Genomic DNA, 20747 nt, shown 5'->3' with positions numbered 1-20747 from the left:
AGCCCAGCGCGGGCAGGGCCACGCTGCAGGAGCTGGGGGAGGCGCATGGCGGGGGGCACCGGGGGGCCTGGCCCACCGGAGGGGGACCTGGGGGGCCAAGGGGCTGCCTAGCGTGGGGATGGAGCCTGGTGCTGGCAGGGAAAGCCCTGGCCGTGGCTTTGCCACCAACGTGTCTCAGCCAGGGAGCGCCGAGGGGCGCGGGCACGATGCCAGGGGGCTGCTCTACCCACACCCGGTGTCCTGCGCCAGCGAGTTCCCAGGGAGGGGAGAAGCCACAATGACAAGTGACACCCCAATGCCTCCCGCAGCCATTTAAATCTGGTGGGTGCTCCGCTGAGCCCCCCCAGGAGCACCCGGTGCGTGGTGTGCCAGCTTGCAGCGGGTGCTGGGAGCCCCCCTGGCACTGGCCGGGCAGCTGCGGCGGGGCACCGCAGTGGGGATGCTACCCCCAGGCCCAAGAGGCACAGCCAGTTCGGTTGGGGGGGGGTGATGGCAAGCATGCGACCCTCGCTCATCCCTGCCCCACCTCCCAATGGGGTGGCCGAAGGGTGAGCACCCCGCTCTGTGCGGGGCTGGATCCCTCCCAGCCCCCCTCCACACAGAGATGGGGCAGGGGGCACCCATCCGTGCACCCCCTGAATACCCAGCCTCCTCCAGCAGAGAACCAGGCTGCCCAACCCAGCCTGGTGCATACCCCCACCCCACACACAGAGCCCCCCCAAAACAGTGCTCCCCACACGCGACACCCCCAAAGCCCAGGGTCACATCCCTGGTGGACACCAGCAGGTCACAAAGACCCTGGTGCTCGGGAGCCTCCAGGGATGTCACCAGCATCACCCAGGTTCAGGATTGCCAGCCCTGAGGCAGGGACTGTGCCCCCCCCACAGGCACCCAAGCCCTTACAAAAACGACGGCTTTATTAGAAACCAGAGACAGAAAATATTGGGGAGGGGGGGAGACCAATTTCTGAGATGAAACATTTGACACACAAACGAGAAGGGGGAGAAGGTAAATTGGAGGGATATGGAGGCAGGTGGCTCCCGAGGGACACCAGCATGAGGGGGACATTGGTCCCAGAAAAAGCTGCAAAATCCCCTTGAAGAGACCCCCAGAGCTGGGGCGGTGATCCAGCACCCACCCCAGGCGAGGGCCATGGGCAGGCTCTGCAGTGGCACCTGACACCCCCCCCCCCCCAAAAAACAGGCAACACTACCAGTTTTGGGGAAGCTTTGCAGTACCCCCAAGCCCCACCAGCCCAGGCAGCTCCCAGAGCCTGGAGGTGGGGTGCAGAGACCCTCCAGCCACCCCGCCCCCCCCTTCCCCAGAAAGGTCAATAAAAGCCCTTTTCTACTCCCTGCCCATCCCAAAAGCTTCACAGTCGGGTAGGGAAGGCGGCCGGGGGGTGCACGGCCCCTCCCCAGCCCTGCTCCCCCCCCAGGCTGGGGAGGGGGGCCCAGAGCTCCCCAGCAGAGGAGGGTAGGGGGTCCCGAATGCAGCTCCCCCCGCCCCAAGTCCTTGCAGACAGGGGAGAAGAAAGCCCCAGGGATGGGCAGAGCCCATGGGAAGGGCAGGAGAGCCCACGGGAGGGACGGCAGAGCCGCGGGAGCAGGGGGCACCAGGGGCCAGCACAGAAACTCAGCCCACTAGTGCAGCGAGCACGTCTGTTCTCTGCCCTCCCCACCGGGCAGGCGCCAGCCCTTCAGCTCCCTGCAGCTGCCGTCCACGGATGGTCTTCTCAAGTGGGGGGGCTCCGAGCCCCCTTGGAGGGCAGTGTCCAGCTGGGCTGCATGGTCCCACACCAGGGTCCCAGGCACGTGTCCCTCGTGGCCCAGCCCTGCCAGCCCCCCCAGCTGGGGCTGCGCCCGAGCCCTCACCAGCCGGCGGGGAGCTGCCTCGGGTCCCGGCCAGGGGGACAGGGACAAACGGGGCCACCGCCACCCAGTCAGTCTTGCAAGAGGTGGACGAAGCTGGCTGGGAAGACTCCGGTGCGGGAGCCGTCACCCTCGATGAAGCCGACCTGGAGGTGCAGAGAGGGGGGTCAGGGGGATGGGAGTCCCATCTCAGGCAGGGGGGCAGCTTTGGGGCTACCACCCCAATTCCCAGGGGGATTTGGAGGCAAAGCTGCAGCGACACGTTAGCAGGAGCCCTCCCAGCTCTCCTCCATGCACAGATGGGGCAGGGGGCACCCATTCATGCCCCCCCTGAACACTCAGCCTCCTCCAGAAGAGAACTAGGGGGTGGAGGGACAAGGACTGGGACCCCAGCATCTGTCCGTGCGATGCTGACACTCACCCAGCTCTGCTCATCCTCCTCCCGCGTCACCACGATCACCTCGCCCTTGGAGAAGGTCAGCTCCCGCGCTTTGTCCCCTTTGCAGTCAGCCACCGCCTTCACCCGCTTCTGCCTCCCCTTGGCCTGCAAAGGAATGGGCAAGGGGCGGACAGACCCCCCTGAGGCCACCCCTAAGGGGGGTGCAGGGATGCGACACCCTGACCCCTCCATCTGCCACCCCAGGGTATGGGGAGCTGGGATGCAGAGAGATGCAGAGGGATGCAGAGGGTGACCCCCCCGGCATTGCAGTCCCTCTGAGACATCCCCCCCGAGTCATGGCACTTACTGGAGCAAATCTCCTGGGCATGGGCACAGGGGGCACCTTGCTCGGAGCGGGGTCCTCGGGGCCACCAGGGCTCTGGGGGGACACAGCTGACCCTGCTTTGCCCACCATGCCGCTGATGCGCCGGTACGAGCGGGTGCTCTCCGAGCTGCCCGGAACAACGGGGACAGTGTCACCCCCTCTCTGCTGGTGCCTTCCCCTCCCCATCCCCTTTCCTGCAAGGTCTTAATGGGCTCAGGGCTCTCCCAAGGGACCACCCACAGCCCCTTGGATGCTGATGGAGAAGGGTCCCAGCACCCTCAAATGAACCCATCCCACCACAACTTCCAAAAAGAGAGAAAAAAATGTATGTGGTAACTTACAGGGTCTTGGTGTCACCCCCAGATAATCTGGTACCTTCTCCAGGGACAACCCAGCACCCCACGGCTGCCCTCATCCCTTCCTGCATCCCAGGGCCAGCATCAAGTCCCCTGGGGACTCCAGGTCAGGGTGGGGACCCCCTTGCTCCATGCTGCCCAGGGACAATTTGGGGTTCCCCATGCCTGGGGAGGGGGCTGGCAGGGGTTGAAGGCGATGCACTAGCACCATGCAATGACACACACACCCCCCCCCAACACCCAGTGCACCCCCAAGCTGGGAGGGGGGGGCACGTCCTTACCCAAACTTGACGGGGGGGATGTCAGGGGCTGTGCTGCCTGGTGGTGGCTGCCCGGGTGGGGGGCTCAGCTCCGGCCCCCGCCGCGTGCCGCTGCCGTCCGTCTCCGAGCGGGTCTCCCAGTACGCTGCCCGCCGGCTCTCGGTGGGACTGCGGGGGCTGGGGGCTGGGGGGCCGGGGGGGCCATCCAGGGTGCCCACGCTGCCGGCAGAGGGGAGGCTGCGCAGCACCGGAGCCTCCGCTGACCCAGGGAAGTGCGGCTCCGATGCCTGACGAGGAAGCTCAGGGCGCTCTTTAGCAGGGGTGACACACAACGGGGACAATAAACCTGGTGTCCAGGCGAAGGGACAGCCCCACCGTGTGACACACACACCCCCCCGGACTCACCGGTGGGGCTGTGGCTGGGTTTGGGGCGGGAGCCACCCCGCGTGGGGTTTTTGAGGGGCAGCGGTGGGGGGATCTCCTCGCTGTGGGCTCGGCGGGGCGCGGGGCGTGAGGGTACCAGGATGCTCTCGTAGGTCTTGTTGGTGATGTCCATCCCCATGCAGCTCCAGCGGGTCTGGGGGCAGGCGGGCGGGGGGCTGGCGGCCAGCGGCGACGTGCCCTTGAAGGAGCGCTGGAGGGGGCTCACCTGGGGACAGACACCTGGCTCCAGGGCTGCCCTGCTGCCACCAGGCCCCCCCCTGCCAGGGTCTGCACACCCCAGCCCCCTCACTGGGGATGTGGGGACCCCCTGCCACCACCCCACGGGTACCTTCTCTTCCAGCTCGTCCTCGCTGTCGTAGGGGAACTCCTGGGGGGGCTCCCAGTCATAGTCAACGTGGATCTGCAGGGAGAGCTTCCCTGCCTGCGCCTGCTCCAGCTGCCGGACAGGGCAGATCAGGGAGGGTCTCAGCACAGAGTAGGGAGGTCCTGGCAGCCCCTCACCTCTGTGCCAGCCCTCCCCCAGCACTTCAGTCCCCTCTCCCCAGCCTGAGCATCTCCATCCCTCTGTCCCACCTACCAGCTCTTCACACTCGGTGTGCTTGAGCCTCCTCGCCACGTCCAAAGCTGTCTCGCCTGCTGCATTCACTGCCCGAGGGATGAGAGGACAAGATCCTGTTTACAGCCTTGCCATCCTGCTCCCACCACAGAGCCCCAGCCCCCAGCCCCATACCCGTGGCAAAGGCAGCTTTGCTCTTCAGGAGCAGCTTGAGGCAGTTGGGCTGGTTGTAGAGCACACTGTAGTGCAATGCCGTGTTCCCGTCCTGTGTCACCCGGTCCAGCATCCCCCTGCGCAGGGCCACCGGCAAGACATTCAAAGCTCAAGAGCACACAAGCATCAGTCCCTTGTGCTCCTGCACAATCCTCCTGCAGAGGAGCGGGCAGGGGAGCAGGCAGGGTACACTGCCAGTGCCTGGGGACGCACCCGTTTTGGATGATGAAGTCCACCAGAGGAAGGGATGATCTGTCGGCGTGGCGCACGGCCATGTGCAGTGCCAGCTCACCCTGGTCCTGCCATGAGATGGAGAGGAGAGCAGAGCTGGACCCGAGGATGCTCATCTCCCACAGGATGGAGGGGAGAGCAGAGCTGGACCCGAGGATGCTCATCTCCCACAGGATGGAGGGGAGAGCAGAGCTGGACCCGAGGATGCTCATCTCCCACAGGATGGAGGGGAGAGCAGAGCTGGACCCGAGGATGCTCATCTTCCCAAGGGCACAGCTCCACCCAAAGGCCGGGAAAACCCTGAGCATGGGCACCCAGAGGGGAAAAATCCATTCCTGCTGCCAGGTGGGGGGAGCAGGATGGCCACGGTGGTTGCGTGGGGCTCACCTGGCCCTCGGGGCTGGCCAGGGGCTTGGCCAGATCATGCCCCTCGGCAAAGGCCTGGAGCAGGGCCAGCAGGTCACGGGCACGAATGGCTTCCCAGAGGCGGTGGGGGTCGTCATGGCCACTTTTCTGCACGTAGCGTCGCTCCATGTACTTGGCCACGATGTACTCCTTGCGGGCAGCCCTGGGGGAAGGGTGGCACGGCATTGGCTCAGGTGGGCACAGAGACCAGCCCCCCACTCCATCCCCACCGCAGCCGGAGGCACCCTGGGCTCCTGTCTCCTCCTGAAGCATGGGGACCAGGGGCAAACCACCAAAAGAGGTGCAGAACCCCACCAAAACCCAGGTGATGACACCAGGGCCCCCACCCCTCTCATCCCAGGGCTGTCTCAGAGCTGATGGGCAGCAGCACAGGGACAAGGATAGACCACGCACCGTGCACTCCTCCTTCCCCCAGCCCACCCCAAGCCCCCTGGCCAGTGGCTGACTCACATATCGCTGCTGGCCGAGGGCTTGGGGCAGTCCTGCACGGGCAGCATGGCCTCCATGATCTCGTTAAAGCGCGTGTTCCCGACGCTGACAGCCAGCTGCAGTGAGAGAGGGACGGGGGAGATGAGCCCTCCTGGCCACGTGCGCCCTGCCCCAGCCAGCTCCCCAATCCCAGGGGCAGAGGGAAGGAATCCACTGGATCCACCCAAGACCTCAGAGCAGCATCTCCCCCAGGATGATGCTCTTTCATGGCAGGGAACATTTGCTTTAAAAGGGAGCAAGTGGCTTTGCAGAGCCCCACCACCACCACCACCACCACTTTGCCCAGGCCACTGTGCTAGAGGCTGCAAACTGCCACTGGGGAAACTGGGGCAGGTTTGCAAGCACTGGAGCAAACTGAACACCAATGGGATGAAGGAGAAATGAACTCTGCATCCCAGAAGGTTTGGGAGCCACAGAGGGTGATTCCTGGTGGCCACAAGATCTCCGGGCTCGGGGCGCAGCTTACCAGCAGCTCAGAGGTGCTGAGGACATCCAGGGTGAGGGACTGGATGCGGGAGTAATGCACACCCAGCTCCCGATGGATACCAGAGCACTCAATGCATGTCAGGATGCCCAGGTTGGTGGAGAGCCATGTGGGGTCTGCAGGGGAAATGGCGGGGGGCTCAGCATCACCACCCAGCCCCCCAGGATGCTGCAAACCCACCCCGGGTACCCAACCCACACCCAGCAGGGAGGACAGGACACACCAAGCTCTGACCTACCCGGGGCCCCGCAGTCACAACACTGCTTGTTTCCTGGCATGTTCTTCACCTCGCTGATGACCAGCTTGGTGAGCTCCTGCACACCACCGTCTGCCCCGCTGCCTGCTGCTGCCCCACCGCTGTTGGGCTCCCCCTTGAAGGCGTTGCTCAGGGCTTCATCCTTGCTGTTCTGCAGCACCGAGACCCACCTGGGCAGGAGAAAACCCCGTCAGGAGGAGGAGGAGGATGGGGAAGGCAGAGGAGGATCCGGCACCACAAGGAGTGGAGATGGGCCGTGGCACTTACACAATGCACTCCTGCTCATCCTCTGCTTGGAAGTGATACGTCCTGTTGTCTGCAGGGATGGAGAGAGGGGGGAGAAGGTGAGAGGAGGAGATTTGGGGATGCCCAGCAGAGCAGGAAGGAGCTGAAACTACTCCAAAAGGGCTGCTTTAATCTAAAATTAAATCATTGCATGCCACTGCTCCATCACCTGAGCCCTGTCACAACCTCTTTTTGCCTTGAGCTTACTAGATCTCCTTGGGGAGGTTGGTCCTTCCTCCATAACAGCAGCCAGGGCTGGATTAAAAGGGCAAAGGGTGCCCAAGTGCCACGGCAGGGCTGGCAAGGGGCCAGTGGCCGCTGGGAGAACCGCTCAGAATGCTCTCCTCCAAAAAGGGAATTCCCACCTGCAGCTCCGACGCCTCCGGGTCAAACACACCCACCCCAGCCATGGCATCCCACCCCAGGCACTCACGCGTCACCAGGTCGAAGCATTTCTTCTCCTCCGAGTGGGGCCGCACTTGGCAGGTGAGGAGGTTCAGCTTGACAGGGGGACGGTTTATCTGCAGGGTGCGAGGATGGAGGCAGGTTGAAGGACCAGGAAGGGGTGGGATGTGGGGCATCATCCAGTGCGTGCCCCCGGTGGCACTCCGGTGGGACAACCACCATCTCCAGATGGTCCCTCTTGGGATAACCAGGCGAGTCGGACCCTCCCCGACCCCCTGCAGGAGAACAGAGCTGGGAGACGTCTCTGAGCCATGTCCTCTGTTCCTGCTGCAGTTTGCAGCCTCCACCGCCAGGGGGCAGCACTCACCCCACACAACCCACCCCAGCCCCTTCGGTCTTGTCTGGAGCCTCAATGCCCGTCTCGCTGCCCCAGCCAAACCCACCATCCCCTCCCAACTGTAAGAGGGCGGATTTAGATGTGATATTAGGAAGAAATTCTTCCCTGTGAGAGAGGTGAGACACTGGCAGGCTGCCCCGAGCAGCTTTGGGTGCCCCATCCCTGGCAGTGCCCAAGGTTGGATGGGGCTGGGAGCAACCTGGTCTAGCAGGAGGTGTCCCTGCCCAGGGCAGGGGGCTGAACTAGATGGTCCTTAAGGTCCCTTCCAACCCAAACCCTTCTGTGATTCTATAAGGGACCCCATTTAGTACATCCAGTCCCAGCTCGTACTAAATTTTAAGCCAAGCGGATTTGCAACCAGTTTAGGCAAAGCTAAACCTAAAATCCAACAGCTACCCAGGCTCAAAGGGTGCATTGAAGGGTCAGGGCTGCAGCCCCCCACTGCTCCTCACCGTGCTGTGGGAGATGGTCAGACAGCCGTACTTCACACCACACTTCCTCTTCTGCCACACTTTGCGGATTCTGAGAAGGAGGAAGAGGAGGAGTGAGGATGCGTTGCACAGCCCTGATCACTCACATCCGTTGACCTCCCAAACCACCCACAGCAGCCCTCGGCAGAGCCCTGGTGGCTTTCTGGACGTGGCATTGTGCTTCCTGTAACTCACAGAGCACAAAATGTCCCACTGAGTGGGCTGGCCACAGGCCGCGCCGGCCAAAAGCATCACAGATCTGGTAGCCCCAGTTCAGCAAAGCACATAGCCACCCACTCAAAATCTGGTGCCCATCACTCAGAGGTCCACTGAGAAGGTGAAGACATCCTCTTTGGGGCTCTGAGCATTTCATTTTTCACCCTAGGTGATCCCACCAGGATCCTTTCTCCCTCCATGCCCAAGAAATAAGGAATTTCTTCCTCAGCTGCACAGCTCCCAGCTCTTCACAGTGAACCTGGCACTGGGCTGCTCCTGGAGACCCACATCCAAGGACACTACACCCACACAGCACCAGTCACTGTGCCCAGCCAGCCGCCCAGGAGAGCGTCATGGAAGAAGCACGCTGGGCACCAGAGCCACCTGGGGACCTTCATATAAGAAATGGGCCGATGACACCAAACCATCATGGGAGAAGGTCTCCTGCAGCACCTCCAGACCTCCTCCTTCCCCAGCTGCAGTTGGAGACCCACCAACCCTTGACTGCAAGCTCTCAGGTCGCCTCCAGCCTGGGGAAAAATCCCATTCTCCAAGGGCTGACGGATGCTTAAGACCAGATGGGACCAACTGCACCCAAAGACCTAACAGTGACCAAACCCTCATCCCAACAGTTCCACCTCAGGGTGTTCCAGCTCCGGGGCCTTCTGCGAGTGTGGTGCTCCTACAGCCCACAGCGACACCAGGATGGAGCCAAGACCTCTCTGGGTAAACATCACTCGTCCTCACCCATCGCTCTTCTTGTACAGAAATCCTGACTTCTCCGTCCCGTACTGCTTGTTCCCTTGGTGCTGGTGGATGCTGTAGCCGCTGCCAGAGTTCTTCCTGCTCAGGTTTTCCTGAGCTCACCAGGGGGGGAAAATAGCATTTAAAAAGCAAAGTGAGAGGTTCAGAGGTGGCTGCTGCCCCCAAGTGACCTCGTCCTTATGTGGGTGAAGTGTCCATCAGGGTGTCAGAAACCCCTGTCCCCTCCCAGCCTCTGAGCATCTCCCAGGTTTCCTACTCTGCTCCATGGATGTCTCCTTTGGTCTCCAGCTCCCCCTTTCCCTGCTGCTCCCCATCCCCAAGGTAACCCCAGGCCACTCACCCCTCCTCAGCACCCAGCACCTTCCCAACCTTCCTTCCCTGCCCACCCTGGGGTCTCACCTCCTTGCTTTCCAGCTGCAGGATGCTGCGGAGGGAATCGCGGGTCTGCGTGAGCTGCTTCACCTCCTCCTCTTGCGCTTGGTGAAGCTGGAAAGGGAGGCAGCTGCCCTCACTGCTGTGCTGAATGCGGGCGTTCTCAGGGGCTGGCACGGGGGGTGGCATCTCAGGGGACACGTCCCAAGCGGTGTTGGATGGCAGGCGGGGGGGGGGGTACTTACCGCGTGGAGGGATACAGCAAGCTTCTCAATGAAGGGGTAGAGGTTCTGGGCAGCCTTCCAGCCGTCTTGGAAGAAACTGGGCATTTATTTAATGTGATTAAGATGCAGATGGGGAGAATGGAGGAGGGGAAAAAAAAGAAAGGAAAAAAAAAAAAAGAGTTTTTTTAGAGAAAATGTGGGAGGAGACCACAGCAACTCCCCCCACCCCCGCCCTGGGAAGATGCTCTTGCTTTGTGGTTCCCTTGCTACTGGGACCTGGAAAGATCCCACCAAAGGCCAAGCCCGGCACATGGGACCTGGATCCCCCAAACATTTGGGGTGTCTGGGATGCAGGATTGGCCTCTTGTTTAATCCAAGCTCATCTCACTGGGACCAGCCCTGCTGGGGGCCAGGCTCTGGGGGTCTCTGGGTCACAGCCCCAGTCGAGGGCACGCTCTTAGCCAACACGACTGTCCCCTCCCTGCCTCAGTTTCCCCACTCAGAGGCTGGAGAAGATGACATGACACCCACACGCTGCTACTCCAGCCTCACGGAGCAGCAGGAAAGATGAGGGGATGTGAATCCTTGCTCCAAACACCCTCGTTACAAGCCCCACGGCTAACGGCAGAGCCACTCAGCTGAACTCATCCCTGGAAATCTATCCAGAAACCAAATCATCGGATATATCCCGAGCCAACCCCCAGCCCCCATAGACACGTTTAAAGCTCCTCAAGCCAACAAAGCACGTTTCAACTCCCCAGATACAACCACAGAGCTTGGCTCTGCCCAGCATCTTCACCAACAGCTTCATGGAGCTGGGATGGGAGAAGGTTCCCCCAGATCCCCAGGGGACCTCCCGGGGTGATGGCTGACCCTGGGGATGAACCACCTTGACCTGGGTGGCACCTACTTGTGTTGAGCATGGAAAAACTTGATGAGGCTCTGCAGGAAATCTGGTCCCTGCTTCATCTGAGACTCACTGGCTTTCAGCAGGTACTGGAGGAGGAGAAGACACCTGGTTAGGTGACAGAGATGAGGACTGGCTGAAAATATCCTGGAGGAAAGAACAAGAGCCTGCCTGGCCCCTGCCTCCCTTCCCGGCATGGGGAGGAGGGTTAAAACTGGCTGGGTTTCAAGAAGTCGAGTCACAGTGTTGGATTTGAAGGCAGCTCACTGGGGACCACCCTCAGAAAACCTGGCTCTGGAAGTCTTCCAAGCCCTGAAAAGTTCAAGGACTGAGGCAGGCCCCCGGGGTTTCCAGCCAAGCATGCTTCTCCCGCTGCTCATTACTTCTGGAGTTAATAAATAACCAAAATCTAAGGCAGCTCGCAAAGAAAAAAAAACCCAAAAAATAGCCCCAATGTTTTTTAAGACATGACCCCTTTGCTCCCAAAAAATCAGATTTCAAGCAGCAAGCACCTGTGGCACATCAGCCCCGGAGGTCTGCAGTCCTCACGGAGGTGTCCCGTGGGATGGGGAATTTCAGCTTTATGCATCAAACCCATCCATCAGCTGCAGGCAGAAAAGACCCAGAGCCTTGCTCGCCCTGAGCAAAATACAGGGAGGACGAGATTCTCCCCCCGCAAGCTCCTCTCCAGCCTGGCGCAGCTGCTGGGGGATGGTTTTGAGCGGGAGGCGACGAAGGAGAAGGCAGCCCTGAGCTCCAGAGGCTTTCCATGGTGGGGAAGCACCACGGTGGGATGGAGCTTCCCAGTGTCCCGGCACTCTGGGCACCCCAGCGAGGGGTCACCCAGGCTGAGGAGGGTTGTTAACTGCTCCGTGCAAGCTGGAGGTGCAAAGCCAGCGTAGGATTCAACCTGGAGCCCCAGGGTGCCCAGCACCAACTGCACCCCCTGAACAAAGTCCTGGCTGGAAAAGGCCACATGTGCCCAGCTCCAGTGGGACTCCCCTGCCCTGCCACCCACACCCAGGGCTGACGGTGACAGGGAAGGGTCCCGGCCAGCGCTGGCTGAGACCCATGAGCAAAGGGATGCTCCCAGCACCGCCTGGGTCCAAGTCCAGCTTTATCCATCCATCCCACAGCCCCTGGGGGTGTGAGATGGCCCATGGTGGGGAGATGCAACCACCCCACGCATCACCCCTGGGGTGAAATGGGATCGCACCCCCACCCCAGGAAGCACCAAATATCTCTACCTCTAAATCTACATGCAACACATCCCGCCCAGCCCTGGCCAGCCCCCTAGAAGAGCTGCCCCCCCACCCCCACGCAGGCTCCCTGGGAAAGTAGCAGCTCTCGCGCATGCCAGCAGCTCTCGTGCACGCCAGCACACACGCACACGTGTGCCCGCTCGCACGCAGCCACCCTGTGCAGGGTTGCCGGCAGCGGCCCCTCCCCGGCCGGGCTGCAGCTCCCCCATTTCCATGTGCTGTTATTTATTTCACAGTGGTGCTATTCAAGGGAGTGACTCATCTGGCCGGGTCCCAGCTCCCTGGCCCCACTGCGGCGCGCGCAGCCTCCTCCCCACATCCCCAGCCCTTTGCCGGGGGGCGGGGGGGAGGGGGCTGCACCGGGCTCCAATGCTGCCGCTTGGCCCCCGGGGATGTGGGACACCCCTGGGACAACCCACGGGGGACTCATCCCTGACTCTGTGTCACTCTCAAGACACTTACGGGGCTGCTGGGGTGTCTGGAGCCAGGGCACCTGGGTCCTATCTCACTGGGGGGATCTGACGTTGGGTCTCCATCCTTCACCTATTCCTGTCTTACCTCCTGAGCACGGACCCCTGTGACCCTCAGAGATCTGGGGCCACTTGTGAGCCCCCCTAACAAAACCAAGAGTTTCAAGCAGTTTTGAGAATGGGGCAAAAGCCCAAATCTACGCTCAGGGTTGTTACCCAAAAAGCTTCCTTTTTGCCCCAGATGCCAGCCTCTGGCTTTGCAGAGGGGTAGGGGCAGGGCCGGGACGATGCAGGTGGAACCCCTGGGTGCCTTGCTGCAGGGGAACCCACGAGTGCCACTCACAGCCGCATCCTGCAGCAACCCAGGCTGCGGACAGGGTGGGGAAACCCGAGCTGGGACCATGCAGGGACACGATGGGGACAGCTGAGCATCCTCCCTAGCACACACATGGGGCTGCTTTGGTGGCAGGGACACGGACAGGCTCTGACGTCCCATTGCAGCTTTGAGCAGAGCGGTTCCCTGTGTCCCCCTGGGGCCAAACCGCCCCCATCCCACCCCAGCACAGCCCCTACCTCGCACATGTGGAGCTGGAAGAGCCGCCGCTCCTTCTGCATGTCCTCGGCCACCTCTGCTGTGGACGGCTCGGCCTGGATGACCCCAGCCAAGCGGGCTCGCTCCTTCTCCTTCTCCATCTTCCCCCTGCAGGACAGGATGGCGGCAGGTCGGGGACAGCCCTGCCCCGAGGGGTGCCCCATGTGGGGGGCTACAGTGGGGATGGGATGAGGAGAAACATCTCCAGCCCCTCTAGCTGGGAAAGGCTGGAGCAGAGCCCTCCCAGTGGCCAACTGGCATCCATCAGTGCCCGGCTGTAGCCCCGGGACAAAACACCTTTGTGCAGAGGGGGATTAGGCGGATTTTGCTGGAGGCCGAGGGTTCCTTACACTTTGGTCTCATAATCCTTCCAGGCCTTTTCAATCTGCTTCTTGGAGTCCTGTGGCAAAAGCAGAGAGGGGGTGGCAGCCGTTAGGGAAGGCAGAAGACACGGTGGCACTGAAGCAGCAGAGGGCTTTGCTCTGCGTCACTGCACCCTGCCCTGCTCCCTGGGGACAAGGGATGTCCCCACCACGGCTTCACCCCTTGCTGCCGTCACTCCCAACCCTCCCTGCTGCCTTCCAGCCCTGGGTACTTGCTCCTTCCTTCTCCTGGCCACAGGCACCAGCTGAACCTGCGACGGGGGTCTCGCTGCAGTATGTCCCCAAAGGGGTGACCTGCAGCCTTGGGGACAGTGCTGGAGGGGACTCACCAGGCGGCCGTCCTTCAGCTGCCCCTTCAGCAGGCTGTCCAGGGGGAAGGAGACGATGTTATTCAGGTTCTGCACCTGCAGAGGGTAAAGATGGGGTTACCCTATGGGGGTCCTCACCTCAGGGCACGTCAGGTCGGAGCCCTGGATGATTCCTGGTGCCAGGGACCTCCCCCAAGCTCCACTGCTGCCCCGTGAAGGGTTAAAGAGGCTGGAAGCAGGGCTGGATCCAGGCATGGGGCAGGCTGGGGCTTGTCAGAGCTGGCTGCAAGATGTCTGACGAGGGGCCCTTCCCACAAACCGCATCAGCACCGCGGCTGCCAAAACCAGCGCTGTTCCCCCCACCGACACCCTGTCCCCGTCCCCCCATGGCACAGCACCCGGCGATGCCACCCGCCCCTCCACAGACCCGTGATGCAAAAAGCCCCCCCTCCGCCGATGTCAAAGGAGCTTCCCAAAATGTCCCACTTTCCCAGGGTCTGGGGACACCAGTGTGGCCCCCACCATCCTCACCAGTGCCACGCAGGGGTCTGCGGCAGGGATGCAGGTGCCCACTCCAGTCCTGGCATCCCTCCGTGGGGCAGCACCCCAGTTCAGTGCTGCCAGAGCAGCTCCAGCACCCACATGGGACCTCCCTGCTGCACCCAGATTTCTTTTGAAGGTTCCCAAGGGTTTTGGTCCCCAGCAGCACCCAGGAGAATCCCAGCTCCAGGGCACGGGACCAGCCCTGAATAAGGCGGGACAGGGCACCCCCCTTCCAACAGATCTGGGGGGACTCTGAGAAGGGAAACCTGGCTTTTTGGATCTGGTCGAGGGTCCTGGCATGTAACCCCACTGTGGGGAGAGCAGGGGGAACAGGGCAGCAGCAGTGGCTGTTCCCACGCCAGCAGCACGTGGGGCAGGAGGTGGGGGGCCAGCACTGGGAACCGGTCCGACTCCTCCAGCACAGTTCCACTGAGCCCCACCAGAGCTTGGGGGTCCGGCCAGGCTGGGGAAGGGGAGGAGCGGGGAGGCCCAGACTGGGGTAACTGGGAGAGGAAGATGCCAAAATCTGAAATTCGCGCTGGGGGAAGGGCAGCAGAAATAAATCTCCTTAAGCAGAGCCAGGGGCCAAAAACACTCCTTGGCAGTGGGGATAGAAAAGGGACCGGAGAGGGGGCCAGTGGCACAGGACCTCCCCCAGGGCTTTGCCGTGGGGCTTGCATGGACCCAGCTTCCCCCGGGAACCGACTTCTCCACCGGAGCCATTCCCGTGGTCGGGAAGACGCTGCCGGCTAGGCTCGCAGCCGCCCCTGCCTGCCTGCTCCCCAAGGCCCCGCTGCGCAGCTCGGCGTGGCTTTGATTTACTTCTTGGCAAGCAAGATCAGAGATGCAATTGATGTGAGAAAAAAATAGCAAGAAAGAAAAGGAAAGAAGAAAATAGGAGCCCCAACCACCCCTTGAATCCCAGCGCTGGCGTCCCCGGCAGAGCTGGGAGTGAGCTGTAAATCCAGCAGCAGGGGTATCAGATGGTCCGGGAACATGTCCCTGAGCCCAGGATGGGAGCTGGGGATAGCTGCCCTCCACCATGAGCAACAAAAGTGGGAGGAGGGGGGCTGCGCTGGGTGTTTTTTCGAAATCCAGAAGGATCCTGGAGATTTTCCCCAGCCTGGCAATAACCAGATGCAGAGAACAGGCTGAGGTTGCACAGGAAACGCTGTGAACCCCACAATCGCCCCCCCAGTGGTTAGAGCCTCCCCCCCCCGATCTCAAGCAGCATGCCAGGAGGATGCAGGGCAGCTCACCAGGTTCTTGAAGAGCGCGGTGACCTCGCGGGTGAAGACGGCCAGGTTGAGGAAGCCGGTGGAGAGCTCGTGGTTGTTCTGGGAGAGGTGGTTGTTGCCAAAGTTCTCCAGGGCTTCGCTGTACTGCTCCTCATTCTCCACATGGGCTGCGCGGGGAGACACTGGTGAGGGACATGGGGTGGCCCTGCAGCACCCTGTCCCCAGAGATGGTCACATCATGAGGTCCCACCAACACCCATCTCTCCACAGCTCTGTAGCCGAGCTGGGTTGATCCTGCTGCAGGACAGCAGCAGTGTGCCCTAAACAACCTCCCTAAGGTTCTCAGTTTCCCATTTTACATCTTTTTAAGAGTTTTCGGCACTTAATCGTGTTGCCAGACTGGCTGGCTGAGGGTACCCATGTCCCCTGAGACTGGCCAGCACTCATGGCCACCCCACTGTCCAGCTGCATCACCCTACGGACAGATGTGGCCAGCATTGGTGGAGGATGGGACCATCACAGACCCCACCAGCCCGGTGGTCCAGGGATGCCCATCATCTCTCAAAGCACAACTCACTGAGCCCGGAGATGTGAATGGCTTTCACATATTTCCTGATCCTCTGGAGTACGGCTTGGTCCCCATCCAGGCTCTATGAAAGCGAAGAAAGAAAACAAACGGAGCTCATTAGCCCTGCCAAGCGCGGCTGCTGCTCCCCCCAGCCCAGCTGGCCCTCGGAAAGGCTGCTGCTCTGCCATGCAGATGTGCAGGGCAGCGGCCAAGCTCCCAGGGCTGGGAGAGGAGCTGGAGGCATCCCGGGGATGCGGAGCTGCAGCATCCAGCCTGTCCCCTGCCAGGCCTGTGGTCCCTGTGGCTTTGGCTGCCAGGCAGGGCTCTGGCTGCCCCCAGAGAAGCGGGTTCGAGCAAGACGGTAGCAGGGGGCGAGAGGCTCAGCCAGCACGCTCAGCGTCTCTTTGGATCCTGGCAGCTCCCAGCAACTATGGAAAATGCCTCCCTGGCTCTTGCAGGGGCTGTTTCAAGGAAGGAGGGGCTGAAGCATCACATAGCACAGATACACCAGCCTGTACCCACCACACGTCCCCACAGCTCAGGGCCAAGTGCGGTGGGAGAGACCTGCAAGGGTGCCCGGCTCCCTGCAGGGGTTCCCAGCAGAGCCAAAAATGGGACCCACCTTCCACCAGTGCCTGACAGGGACCTAAATCACATAAATCCTGCAACCGGGGATGCAGCTTTCCACGCACACACCCAGATCATGCAGGGTCTTGGCCATGGCCCCCAGCACCACAGACCTCCCTGCAGCTCCAGCCAGCCACATCCTACGCTCACTTAGAGCACTTCCCATCCTCGGTCCCTCCACCCTCGCTCCATCCCCCCCACCCTGGCAGCCCCCATTTGCCCTCACTGAGCATCAGGGCAAACCCAACCCCAACCCAACGCCAGCCTGCCGAGCATCATAGCCGAACACACGCTGGCCCCAGCGATCATGAAAGGGTTAAGGGCGGCTTGGCTGCAGGTACCAGAGGCATGATAACAGGCTGGAAATATTTAGAGGGCGTGAACAGCAAGAAGGGTGAGGGATGAAACCGCGGAGGAATTACAATAAAGACGCTCTCTCTCTTGCTCGAGCTCTTGCCGAAGGTTTTCAGGCTGATGTCAAGGCCGATTTCCTGACAGCGGGGTCAGCCTGGCTTCGGCGCCGCTCTCCGAGGCCCTCCTCGTTGGAAGGGCTGCTGTGGATGAGCTTTAGCCAGGATGAGCCAGCTGGGAGGGGACCGGGGCTGAGGCAGGAGCCAAACCCCCCACCCAGAGGGGTCTTGCAACACATCTACAATAGGGAAGATGTTGGGGTGCCCCAAAGCCCTCCCATGTCCCCTCTCTGCACCAAATCCAGGCACGCCAGGCTCTCAGGAGCTATAGAGGCATCCCCTGCCTTGGGAGGGGAAGCCAAGGCTGGAAGCCAGGCTGGGAAACCTGGTGTAGCCCCAGGAAGGGGAAACTGAGGCAGCATGAGATGCACTGAACACACCACCATGCAATGGGGACAAAGCTGCTCCAAGTGTCTCGCATGGGGCAGCTCACCCTGGTGCCAGCTCACAGCTGCAGGATGCTGAACACTGGGCTGCTGCAGAGCAGGGACCAGGGACGATCTGGGAAAGGACACGGGGTCTCTCGGGAAGGGTCCATGAGTTGACCAGTAGGGACAGAGCAGGCAGAGCCAGGCACTGGGGTGGTAAATGCAGAGGAAATCACTGCATGGTGCTGCCGTGGCTGCGGGCATCACTGGCATCCCCAGTGCATGGCGCTGACTGCTGGGGACAGCGGCCTTGGCTGCACGGGGACAGCCCTCCAGAGCAGGGAGCAGCAACGCCTGGAGCCCCCCACAGCACCAACGCCTCCCACACCAGCTCAGGGATGAGGGCTCCCGGGAAGGCTCCAGGGATGAGGAGGGGAAACCAAGGACATTGGCACAGCAGGGACAGGAGCACAAGGGATCCTCGTGGGGATGGAGGGAGGGACAGATCCACACCTGCGCTGCAGCCACCCAGGCACGCAGCCTGGGGACCCCGAGCAGCCACCGCCACCCCCCACCCGGCCCCAGCAGGATGCTCAATAGGGGCCATTCTTCTGCCTCCCCCCCCCCGCCCCAGGCTCGTGCTGCCCGGCGAAGGAGCCGCCACGGGTGCCAGGGGCCGGGGTGCCAGCATTGCCAGGCCAGGAGCAGGATGCGGTGCTGCCCTGGGTGCAAAGGGCAGCACGTGGCAGGGATGTGGTGTATTTACACGGTGACAGGGTGAGCTGGGAGCCCAGCCGCCAGCTCTGCCACCGAACATGCCGGCAGCCTCTGCCATCTCACCCTGGCCCAGCCTGGAAGTGCCCAGTCCCATGGGACACGCACCCAGCCCCAACCACCAAGGGCTGGATCTGACCTTCCAGCCCACTCTGGAGACCTTGGGCTCTGCCTTCGCAGCAGCCCCAAGGACCCCAAAGTCACACAAACCCCCTGAGAGGGGACAGCCCTCTTTAATGCCAGGAGAGAAACTGAGGCACGGAGCAGCTCCGACCAATGCCAGTATGCTGCCTCCATGGAGGAGCAGCTGCTGGCCCTCACCCACATTGCTCCCGTCCCCCCGATTTGGGACTGGCTCCTAGATGAGCGTGTACAGCCGTGCCTTGACGCTGTCTTGGGGACCTGACGTCCCTGTCTTGGGGACCTGGTGGGACGCGGCCACCCCCTCCCACCAGCAGCTGCTGCAGCAAGACCAGGAAACCCTCACTCCCTCCTGCTCACCAAGCTACCGGCCGGGACCTGGGGTGGTGACGGGGAAGACCAAGGCTCGGTTTGATCACAGTCTCGCCCCCTCCCCAGCCCCACCCCCCCCGAGCTGTTTGTCACCCCATCAGGGCTCGGAGGGTGGCAGGGGGCTGGGGCTTGGATTTCCCCCTTCCCCTCAGACTGGAGCATGGGGATGCCGAAGGTCTGGCAGCAGCTCAGCCCCCCGAGGGGTTCCCTGCAGCCTCCGGTGGGACAGGGGGGCTCAGCCCCCTGCCCCTCATGGCACGCACAATGGTAGTCACGACTCCCAGCTCTCAGCCCCACTTGCTGGAGCTTTACTAAGCAAACCCTGCAGAGACCCCCACCATTCCTGGGGGACGCCTCTCCCCCCATCCCCGTCCCCCTTAACCGCAGCCTCTCTGAGCAGCCAAACGAAATTCCTGCTGCTTCCTCCTGGCTGGAGCTACCCCCCTTCCCGGCTGAGAGGAGAGGAAGATCCATGGCAGCAGCCAGCACGTGCTGGCGGGGACGGGGATGCTCCATGGTGCGTCCCCAGATTTCCAGCCTGGGGACACCCATCTCACTGCCCCCGGGGACCCCGGCAGCCCCGACACCTGGGGCCCCGCGCTCCCCGCCAGCCCTGGCAGTCCTTCAAAGCCATTCCTTCCCTAAGTGGAGTTGGTGAAAGTCACAGGACCAGCTGGAAACCGCCTTTATTCCGGGCGGGAGAAGGGGGACGAAGGCACCCTGCCACCTCCGCCCTTCCCACAAATGATGCTGGGGAGTTTGGGGGGAGGTTAAAAATGCTCCCTGGATTTAATGGCAGGGGGGACCCCCAAGGACACTGCACCACATCAGGGCTGGCTCCAGCATAGAAAGGTGCTGGAGCCGTGGGGCTGGTGCCCTGCTTGGCCCCGGGGGATGCCCTGGCGCTGGGGTGATGTCCTGGCCCCGGGGGGGAATGCCCTGTCCCCGGGGGGCACCTGGAGCTGGAGGAAAAACTTTAAAGGAGGTTTTAAAAGCGAATTTTGGCCATTATTGACAAACCTTGTCCCCCAAAAAGCGCCTGCTGGGGCTTCTCGGAACATGCAACCAGCCACCCTGGCCCGAGGGTCCCACAGCAGCCGCTTTGGGTGACCGCCAGCACCGGGCTCTGGGGGCGAAGGGGGGGGGGGGGGGGGGGGCAATAAATAGGAGCCTAGGGAAAGGATGGCCCCCCGGGGCGGGCAGCGGGTGCTGCACCAGCACCTATGGGTGCCAGGGCTGCCGCAGCGTGGGGTGCGGGGGGTGTTCCCAGGCGGGGAGCGCAGCCCGACCCCCCCCCGGCCCCGCTCACCTCCTCCAGAGCCCCCACCGCCCCCCGGCACTTCTGCATCTTGGAGGCGAAGGCGGCGGCCGGGGAGCTGAGGTCCTCGCCGGTCACGGCCAGGAACTCGGCCACGCTGAGCTGCTCGGGCATGGTGCGGGCGGCGGGGGCGCGCCGGGAGCGCAGCGGGAGCGCGCCGGGACCCCCCGGGTGCCGCAGCCCGGCTCAGCGCCCCATGCCCCGCACCGGCCGCGCCGCCGAGCCCGCCCCCCCGCTCCCGCCCTCCCCGCCGCCGTCACGTGGGCGGCCCCGCCCGGCCGCCCGTTAAAGGCGAAGCGCCCCGGTGCCCGCCCCGACCCCCCGACCCCCACTTCGCCCCGCCGGTGTCCCCCACTCCGGGAGCTTGCGGGGAGCCGGGTCCCCGGAGAAGGGGAAACCCGCGGGGTCTGGCTGGCTCCGCACCCCCGGCCTCACCCCGGCACCCCAGCACCCCCCGGGCCGGGGGGCGAGCACCCAGCGGTGGGTGGCACTGCCATGCCGTCCCGGCACGGTGGGAGCCGAGGGGAGCAGGGGCAGCCACAGCCAGGGCTCACCCGACGCCCAGCTTGGGGACACCAGCAGCGCTGGGAGAGCTTGGGATTACACCCAGGCCCCCCAGAGGACTGGTTTAACTGGGGGCCACCCCCACCCTGCCCTTCCTCGGACGCAGAGGGGACAATCCATCTCCGGGCTGGCAGCGATTCCTGGAGCCCTCGGCTCTTCACAGGGGGCTCAGTGTCCCACCTGAGGGCACCTCAGCGGCCACCCATCCCCTTGCCTCGTCCCAGCCCTCACACGCCCGAGGAGCTGGATTTTGGTGTCCCGTTCCCTGATTATTTGCTTATCCCGGAGGGTGAGGAAGCCCAGACACCCCCAGGCAGGTAGGGGGGCCGGGCACATGCTGAGTGCGTCCCACCATGGG

General features: G+C 62.8%; 1 protein-coding gene across 1 annotated transcript; it reads right to left on the bottom strand.

The window, feature by feature from the left end:
- Positions 1 to 899: 899 nt before the first annotated feature.
- On the bottom strand, positions 900 to 20032 carry ASAP3 (ArfGAP with SH3 domain, ankyrin repeat and PH domain 3). Its single transcript, XM_037381710.1, has 26 exons — positions 19817 to 20032; positions 15765 to 15837; positions 15209 to 15354; positions 13428 to 13502; positions 13066 to 13115; positions 12697 to 12823; positions 10395 to 10480; positions 9506 to 9581; positions 9288 to 9374; positions 8871 to 8980; positions 7890 to 7959; positions 7069 to 7156; positions 6618 to 6666; positions 6333 to 6520; positions 6077 to 6210; positions 5572 to 5666; positions 5083 to 5263; positions 4678 to 4763; positions 4426 to 4541; positions 4273 to 4340; positions 4024 to 4131; positions 3657 to 3900; positions 3273 to 3561; positions 2618 to 2762; positions 2293 to 2415; positions 900 to 2017 (listed from the first exon to the last, which is right to left on the bottom strand). The coding sequence occupies exons 1-26, from the start codon at positions 19937 to 19939 to the stop codon at positions 1943 to 1945; spliced, it is 3012 nt and encodes a 1003-aa protein (XP_037237607.1). The 5' UTR covers positions 19940 to 20032; the 3' UTR covers positions 900 to 1942.
- Between the last annotated feature and the right edge of the window lie 715 nt (positions 20033 to 20747).

This window comes from Falco rusticolus, chromosome 3 (assembly GCF_015220075.1).
Source record: "Falco rusticolus isolate bFalRus1 chromosome 3, bFalRus1.pri, whole genome shotgun sequence".
Classification (NCBI taxonomy): domain Eukaryota; kingdom Metazoa; phylum Chordata; class Aves; order Falconiformes; family Falconidae; genus Falco; species Falco rusticolus.
The sequence above is the reverse complement of the archived record's forward strand: the minus strand, read 5'-3'. Positions and strand labels throughout refer to the sequence as shown.